Genomic DNA, 9827 nt, shown 5'->3' on the forward strand with positions numbered 1-9827 from the left:
GTATCCTGACGGGTGGGCACGTATAGGTGTATCCTGACGGGTGGGCACGTCTAGGTGTATCCTGACGGGTGGGCACGTCTAGGTGTATCCTGACGGGTGGGCGCGTCTAGGTGTATCCTGACGGGTGGGCACGTCTAGGTGTATCCTGACGGGTGGGCACGTCTAGGTGTATCCTGACGGGTGGGCACGTCTAGGTGTATCCTGACGGGTGGGCACGTCTAGGTGAATCCTGATGGGTGGGCACGTCTAGGTGTATCCTGATGGGTGAGCACTTCCAGGTGTATCCTGACGGGTGGGCACGTCTAGGTGTATCCTGACGGGTGGGCACGTCTAGGTGTATCCTGACGGGTGAGCACTTCCAGGTGTATCCTGACAGGTGGGCACGTCTAGGTGTATCCTGACGGGTGGGCACGTCTAGGTGTATCCTGACGGGTGGGCACGTCTAGGTGTATCCTGACGGGTGGGCACGTCTAGGTGTATCCTGACGGGTGCGCACGTATAGGTGTATCCTGACGGGTGCGCACGTATAGGTGTATCCTGACGGGTGGGCACGTATAGGTGTATCCTGACGGGTGGGCACGTATAGGTGTATCCGGACGGGTGGACACGTCTAGGTGTATCCGGACGGGTGGACACGTCTAGGTGTATCCTGATGGGTGGGCACGTCTAGGTGTATCCTGACGGGTGGGCACGTATAGGTGTATCCTGACGGGTGGGCACGTATAGGCGTATCCTGACGGGTGGGCATGTATAGGTGTATCCTGACGGGTGGGCACGTATAGGTGTATCCTGACGGGTGGGCACGTATAGGTGTATCCTGACGGGTGTGCACGTATAGGTGTATCCGGACGGGTGGACACGTCTAGGTGTATCCTGATGGGTGGGCACGTCTAGGTGTATCCTGACGGGTGGGCACTTCTAGGTGTATCCTGACGGGTGGGCACGTCTAGGTGTATCCTGATGGGTGGACACGTCTAGGTGTATCCTGACGGGTGGGCACGTCTAGGTGTATCCTGATGGGTGGACGCGTCTAGGTGTATCCTGATGGGTGGGCGCGTCTAGGTGTATCCTGATGGGTGAGCACTTCCAGGTGTATCCTGACGGGTGGGCACGTCTAGGTGTATCCTGACGGGTGGGCACGTCTAGGTGTATCCTGACGGGTGGGCACGTATACGTGTATCCTGACGGGTGGGCACGTATACGTGTATCCTGACGGGTGGGCACGTATAGGTGTATCCTGACGGGTGGGCACGTCTAGGTGTATCCTGACGGGTGCGCACGTATAGGTGTATCCTGACGGGTGGGCACGTATAGGTGTATCCTGATGGGTGGGCACGTATAGGTGTATCCTGACGGGTGGGCACGTATAGGTGTATCCTGACGGGTGGGCACGTATAGGTGTATCCTGACGGGTGGGCACGTATAGGTGTATCCGGACGGGTGGGCACGTCTAGGTGTATCCGGACGGGTGGACACGTCTAGGTGTATCCTGATGGGTGGGCACGTCTAGGTGTATCCTGACGGGTGGGCACGTATAGGTGTATCCTGACGGGTGGGCATGTATAGGTGTATCCTGACGGGTGGGCACGTCTAGGTGTATCCTGACGGGTGGGCACGTCTAGGTGTATCCTGACGGGTGGACACGTCTAGGTGTATCCTGACGGGTGGGCGCGTCTAGGTGTATCCTGACGGGTGGGCACGTCTAGGTGTATCCTGACGGGTGGGCACGTCTAGGTGTATCCTGATGGGTGGGCACGTATAGGTGTATCCTAACGGGTGGGCACTTCTAGGTGAATCCTGATGGATGGGCGCGTCTAGGTGTATCCTGACGGGTGGGCACGTCTAGGTATATCCTGACAGGTGGGCACGTCTAGGTATATCCTGACAGGTGGGCACGTCTAGGTATATCCTGACAGGTGGGCACGTCTAGGTGTATCCTGACAGGTGGGCACGTCTAGGTATATCCTGACAGGTGGGCACGTCTAGGTATATCCTGACAGGTGGGCACGTCTAGGTGTATCCTGACGGGTGGGCACGTCTAGGTGTATCCTGATGGGTGGCCATGTTTAAGTGTATCTACCTCCAGTCACGGTGCACAGTGTAACACATGAGCAATGTCCCGTACAAGACGCCCGACCCCCCACAGCCCATCAATCCCCCCTCCCCTGGTGTTTCTTTGCCATACCCTTAATGATAAGTTGGGTTGCTGGTGCCACAGAATAGACGTTGTCCCGGGGTCTGGGGCTCGCTGTGACCGGAGCAGCAGTAACTCTGGAAGGAGAACTAGTACTCATCTTCCTGGGGGAGACAGCTGACCACCATGTCACATGACCCCTGTGACCAACGCCGACCTCGCGCTCACAGTGCACGGAATCACCCTACCACTACTGCCGTGAGCCGCGCACACACACCGTGATTGGATACGTGATGGAGGCGTGCCTAGCCAGATGCGGCGTCTGATTGGTGGGCTCACATGGCATGCCTCCATCTCTTTCAGGAAGTGCTGTGTTCTGGAATGATATAAAAGCTAGATTGAGTAGAGTGTATTAGAAAGATACAAATAAACAGCTGATCGCCCGCTCTATACGATCCAATACCAGAATATATGCCACAAGTGAAAAAACACATAAATGAAAAAATAACAAATATGTGCAACACCAGCAGCGCAATGAGCCACTGAAATAGCAATATAGTGACTATAAAATTAAAAAAAAAAAAATGTGAAAAATAAATGTAAATATATGCATATACAAAAAACAAGAGTCCAAAAAAACGAATAATCCTAGTGAGCACATGAAGACTCCAAATAATAATGAGTCCAGTGAATGTTGATTGAATACACAGTGCAACCAGTGAATGTTGATTGAATACACAGCGCAACCAGTGAATGTTGATTGAACACACAGTGCAACCAGTGAATGTTGATTGAATACACAGTGCAATCAGTGAATGTTGATTGAATACACAGTGCAATCAGTGAATGTTGATTGAATACACAGTGCAATCAGTGAATGTTGATTGAATACACAGTGCAATCAGTGAATGTTGATTGAATACACAGTGCAATCAGTGAATGTTGATTGAATACACAGTGCAATCAGTGAATGTTGATTGAATACACAGTGCAATCAGTGAATGTTGATTGAATACACAGTGCAAGCAATAAATGTTGATTGAATACACAGTGCAACCAGTGAATGTTGATTGAATACACAGTGCAATCAGTGAATGTTGATTGAATACACAGTGCAACCAATAAATGTTGATTGAATACACAGTGCAACCAGTGAATGTTGATTGAATACACAGTGCAATCAGTGAATGTTGATTGAATACACAGTGCAACCAATGAATGTTGATTCGATATATCACCAGAAAACTCCACAACCGCTGTGTGACAACACTCCCACTCCTGTCAGATGGTCACTCACCACATCTAATGCCCCCCATTCTCATGGTTGGGCAAACACGCTATGATATAAGGCGCTATATTAGGATCCTTGAGTGGACTAAAACCATTCCTCCAACTTTACATTAACATTGGTCACTCTGTGGGTCCCATAAATAAAAAAAGACTCCACTAGTGTGATAACGTTCCCACTCAAATATTTATTAAAATCCGCTACAAACCACTCACATGTTAAACAATGGTACAAGCTTCATGGATATATATTGACCGAAAGGATCGATCACCCAGAGATCTCACCACCTCCACGCTGGCTGCAGATCATATGGGAATTGTCTCTCGTTCAGATTACTGTAAGTCTGATTGCCGCATAGCCACGCCCAACACGTTTCGTCACTTCCGACTTCGTCACAGGGGGTAATCGGTCTCTGAACGAGAGACAATCGCTTGCAAAGTCACTTGCAAGCTGCACTGAATTCACGCTGTACGGGGCGGCTTCAGAGTCAGTTGACGGCGTGTCAGGATAATACAACCACCTTCCCGCCGTCAATCACCTATAGGGCGGGCGGGAAGTGGTTAAAGAGGAAGTAAACTCTTCCTTTTTTTTTTCTTTTTGCTTTCCTGCAAAGTAAATGCATAATGTGCTAGTATGCATCACATACTAGCACATTATGTGACACTTACCTGCAAACGAAGCCCGTGTTGTCCCTGCTGGCAGCTGCATCCATCTTTGGCCTCCTTCCTTCCGGGTCTGCGGATTTCGCCTGTATTATTGACGTCACTCAATAATACATGTCACGCATGGGCAGCTGATTCTTCAGAGCGCATGCGCCGATGACGTCATCGGCTGTATGCAATGTAAATATCTCCTAAACGGTACAAGTTTAGGAGATATTTACAGCACCTACAGTCAGGGCCATAAATATTGGGACATTGACACAATTCTAATCTTTTTGGCTCTATAATGGATTTGAAATGAAACAAACAAGATGTGCTTTAACTGCAGACTTTCAACTTTAATTTGAGGGTATTTACATCCAAACCAGGTGAAAAGTGTAGGAATTACAATGGTTTGTATATGTGCCTCCCACTTTTTAAGGGACCAAAAGTAATGGGACAATTGGCTGCTCAGCTGTTCCATGGCCAGGTGTGTGTTATTCCCTCATTATCCCATTTACAAGGAGCAGATTAAAGGTCCAGAGTTAATTTCAAGTGTGCTATTTGCATTTGGAATCTGTTGCTGTCAACTCTCAATATGAGATCCAAAGAGCTGTCACTATCAGTGAAGCAAGCCATCATTAGGCTGAAAAAACAAAACAAACCCATCAGAGAGATACTAAAAAACATTAGGTGTGGCCAAATCAACTGTTTGGAACATCCTTAAAAAAGAAAGACCCGGAAGACATCGGAAAACAACTGTGGTTGATGACCGAATAATTCTTTCCCTGGTGAAGAAAACAGCCTTCACAACAGTCAGCCAGATCAAGAACACTCTCCAGGAGGTAGGTGTATGTGTGTCAAAGTCAACAATCAAGAGAAGACTTCACCGGAGTGAATACAGAGGGTTCACCACAAGATGTAAACCATTGGTGAGCCTCAAAAACAGGAAGGCCAGATTAGAGTTTGCCAAACAACATCTAAAAAAGCCTTCACAGTTTTGGAACAACATCCTATGGACAGATGAGACCAAGATCAACTTGTACCAGAGTGATGGGAAGAGAAGAGTATGGAGAAGGAAAGGAACTGCTCATGATCCAAAGCATACCACCTCATCAGGGAAGCATGGTGGTGGTAGTGTCATGGCGTGGGCATGTATGGCTGCCAATGGAACTGGTTCTCTTGTATTTATTGATGATGTGACTGCTGACAAAAGCAGCAGGATGAATTCTGAAGTGTTTCGGGCAATGTTATCTGCTCATATTCAGCCAAATGCTTCAGAACTCATTGGATGGCGCTTCACAGTGCAGATGGACAATGACCCGAAGCATACTGTGAAAGCAACCAAAGGATTTTTTAAGGGAAAGAAGTGGAATGTTATGCAGTGGCCAAGTCAATCACCTGACCGGAATCCGGTTGAGCATGCATTTCACTTGCTGAAGACAAAACTGAAGGGAAAATGCCCCAAGAACAAGCAGGAACTGAAGACAGTTGCAGTAGAGGCCTGGTAGAGCATCATCAAGGATGAAACCCAGCGTCTGGTGATGTCTATGCGTTCCAGACTTCAGGCTGTAATTGACTGCAAAGGATTTGCAACCAAGTATTAAAAAGTGAAAGTTTGATTTATGATTGTTAATCTGTCCCATTACTTTTGGCCCCTTAAAAGGTGGGAGGCACATATACAAACTTGTAATTCCTACACTGTTCACCTGATTTGGATGTAAATACCCTCAAATGAAAGCTGAAAGTCTGCAATTAAAGCACATCATGTTTTTTTTTTCAAATCCAATCATTTAAAATCTATTGTGGTGGTGTATAGGGCTAAAAAAGATTAGAATTGTGTCAATGTCCCAATATTTATGGACCTGACTGTATAGGTAAGCCTTATTAAAGGCTTACCTATAGGTAAAAATCCTAAAGGTGGGTTAACAACCACTTTAACCACTTGCAGACGCCTCCTGTAGCTTTACTGCCTCAGTGCAGCTTGGCTGCGCAGGATAACATAAATATAGCTAGAACCCATTGATTGGCTGAGTTAGAGTCGGTTCACACTAGCGCGACTTGTCAGGTGACTTGTCAGCCTGACAAGTCGCGCTCCCTCACGGTCCATTGACCGCTACAGGAACCATACTAATAGGAGCGACACAAGTCGCTCCGACTTAGAAAAAGGGTCCTGTACTACTTCGGGGCGACCTCAGAACGACTTGCATAGACTTCCATTATGTGAAGTCCCTGCAAGTCGCTCCGAAGTCGTGGAGCATGGTAATGCACAAGTCGCCCCCGAAGTAGTAAGGAGTCGTGTCGCCTTAGTGTGAACCGACTCTAAATGAGAGAAGAGAGCCTTGTGTTGGTAAACAACACAGGTTTCTCTACAGACAGCAGTGATGTGCCATTTTTTTTTCCCTGAAAAGCAGCAAGTAAAAAAACGGCACATTGCTTAGTAAGATCAGCACACAGTACATACAGTAAACATTGTCAGGCTCACAGTTATCCCTTTGATTGCCCTAGATGTTAGCTCCCTCCCAGCCATTGTCATTATTACAGTAACAGTAGTGTATATTATTTTCGCTGATCACTGTATTCATTTCACTGGTGATATCGGTTTCAGTTGGTCAGTTTACACAAAGTGTCAGTTAGTGTCAAATTTTCTGCTGCACTATTGCAATCCCATTAGAAGTCGTTGATCAATACCAATAAATAAAAATTACATACAAAATAACACAGAATAAAACCTCTCAATGGGTTAATGTGATCCTCTGCGCTGACAGGATATAAATACAATAAAATAAAATAAAATGTGCTGCTACTTCAAACATAAAATCATAAATAGATAAAATTCAACACAGAAATATATCCAAAGGTATTTCTATAGAACTTTAGTAGCGCAAGGATGGTGGAACCCTCCTAATGTAAAGTGCATAGAGTGCTCAAATGTCCATTGATTGGCAATATATTAGCATATCATAAGTCTTTTATACAATCTGAAGAGGATCTTTGTTCGTGCATCTGCCCCCGTGAGAAAGTCAGAAATGACGAAACGCGTCGGGCGTGGCTATACGGCGTCCACTAGTATCTGTGTTTTGATGGGGAAGGAGTATTCTGGCGTTCGGTGAATGCAGCGGGACCACGGACCACACTATCAGCGTACCAGACTCTGAACCTATCAGTATTTTGCTTTTAATGATCTACTAACAAGTGAGTGTGATGTGTACTGTTGTGTGGAAATAAATTTTGCCAAACGGTATCACGCTATGGTAGTGCTTTTTGTCTTGTCACCCATACATTGCCTATGAGAGGAGGAGTGCTTGCAGTGGCCGAGATTACCAGGAGGAAGTTGGTTTATCCATACTGTTTTAGCCTATTCCATGAGAGTGGTTAGGCATGGCTTTCTGGTGAGTGCGTTTTTTGGCCATAATCCCAGCACTGGTGGTGGTGATATCTTATGGTGGTCCTGTTATCAGCACAAACAAAGATCCTCTTCAGATTGTATAAAAGACTTATGATATGCTAATATATTGCCAATCAATGGACATTTGAGTACTCTATGTACTTTACATAAGGAGGGTTCCACCATCCTTGCGCTACTAAAGTTCTATAGAAATACCTTTGGATATATTTCTGTGTTGAATTTTATCTATTTAAAATAAAAATTACAGTTTATGTTCCATCGTTTGTAGACTCTATAACTTTCAAGAAAACCAATCAATATACACTTATTGGGATTTTTATTTTTACCAAAGACATGCAGCAGAAAACATTTTGACCTAAATTTATAAAGAAATTTTATTTTTTTACATTTTTTATTAGATATGTTTTAAATTAGAATGTAAAAACATTTTCTTCCCCCAAAATTTTCAGTCTTTTTTTCATTTATATAATAAAAAAACATAAAAAACCTAGTGGTGATCAAATACCACCTCTATATGGGGGGGGGGGGGAGATAAATTTGGGTACGCATGACCACACAATTTCCAGGTAAAGTAGCACATCACTAAATAGCAAAAAATGGGCTGGTCATGAAGGGGTCTCAGTGAGCAGTGGGAGCAAAACCATTGCACAGAGCAGGTACTGTAAGCATGACATGTTTTTTTTTTTTTTTGCCACACTTCATTCAAGATAACTTATTTTTGCTGTACAAATATACTAAAATAGTTTTTGAGCTTGCATCAAGCGGAATTAAATTCTCTCAATCACCATTAACCATTTTAATCCTTGTGCTGTTAGCCATAGTAAAAAGATAAGATGGTCTATTTTATACACAGAAACACCCCCATAACAGGATATTACCTCCTCCATTCTTTACTGTAGGAATGGTGTTATTTTGGATGGTGAGCTTTATTGTATTTTCGCTAGACATATCGTTTGGTGTTGAGGCCATATAGTTCAATTTTAGTCTCATCTGACCACCTTAAACACATCTTAAAGACTCTGAGGCCACATGGAAAAAGGGGTTATGGTCAGATGAGACTAAAATTTTATGGTTTGGCCTCAACATCAAACGATCTGTCTGGCGGAAATCCTATACACCTCAAGTTCCAAATAGCATCATTCCTACAGTAAAGCATGGAGGTGATAATATCCAATTATGGGGGTGTTTCTCTGCAGCTGGAACTGGAGCACTTGTCAGGATAGAAGAAAAATGGATGGGGCAAAATAACATCAAATTATTGAGGAAAATCTTCTGCTCTCTGCCAGAAAGTTGTCAATGGGAAGAGGGTTTACCTTTCAACATGACAATGACCCAAAGCACACAGCAAAAATGACCACACAACAGTTGAAGGAGAAAAAGGTGACTGTCCTTGCACAGCCTAGTCAGAGCCCAGACTTAAACCCCAAGGAAAATCTGTGGAATGACTTGAAGACTGCAGTCCACAAACGGTCACCATCAGATTTAACTGAACTTGAGCAATTCTGCAAAGAAGAGTGGGCAAATATTGCAATGTCTAGATGTGCAAAGTTAGTAGAGACATATCCCAACAGACTAAAGGCTGTAATTAACCACTTTACCACCGGAGGATTTTGCTGTCTTCCGTCCAGGCCACTTTTTGCGATTCGGCGCTGTGCGACTTTAACTGACAATTGCGCGGTCGTGCGACGCCGTACCCAAACGAAATTTACGTCCTTTTTTTCCCACAAACAGAGCTTTCTTTTGGTGGTATTTGATCACCTGTGCGATTTTCACTTTTTGCGCTATAAACAAAAAAAGAGCGTTTATTTTGAAAAAATAACAATATTTTTAACATTTTTTTATATGAAATTCCCCCCCAAAAAAATGTAAAAACCAATTTTTTTAAAAATTTTTGGCCAATTTGTTTTCTGCTACCTATGTTTGGTAAAAAAATCACAATAAGCGTATTTTGATTGGTTTGCGCAAAAGTTATTGCGTTTACTAACAAAGGGAAAGATTTCTGTCATTTTTGGTGTTTTTTTTTTTAACGCGTAATGGCGGCGATCTGCGATTTTTTTTGCGGGACTGCGACATTGCGGCGGACAGATCGGACCCTTGACTGACATTTTTGACACTTTTGGGGGTACCAGTGACATTACTGCAGTAATCAGTGCTATATATATGCACTGTTACTGTAAAAATGACACTGGCAGGGAAGGGGTTAATTTTATTGGAGAGGGAGGGGTTAATGTATGCCTGGTGCTTACTGACGTGTGGGGGGGGAGGGGACTGAGTGAGTCATGGACAGATCGGATGTCCAGCTATGCTGAACAGTCCGATCTGTCACTCCCTGTCACTATGGAGATCCACCCGCTT

At 44.8% G+C, this 9827-nt stretch overlaps 1 protein-coding gene across 1 annotated transcript in view; it reads right to left on the minus strand.

Annotated features, from left to right (window-relative positions):
- The window catches only part of BLOC1S5 (biogenesis of lysosomal organelles complex 1 subunit 5), a 71670-nt gene extending 69261 nt beyond the window's left edge, over window positions 1–2409 (minus strand). Inside the window, exon 1 of the mRNA XM_082258767.1 lies at window positions 2186–2409. Within this exon, the coding sequence (XP_082114893.1) occupies window positions 2186–2294 (109 nt within the window). The 5' untranslated portion in view covers window positions 2295–2409. The remainder of the gene's footprint in view (window positions 1–2185) is intronic.
- Between the last annotated feature and the right edge of the window lie 7418 nt (window positions 2410–9827).

The sequence above is a fragment of the Pelophylax lessonae genome (genome assembly GCF_965119305.1).
Source record: "Pelophylax lessonae genome assembly, chromosome: 5".
NCBI classification, from domain to species: Eukaryota; Metazoa; Chordata; class Amphibia; order Anura; family Ranidae; genus Pelophylax; species Pelophylax lessonae.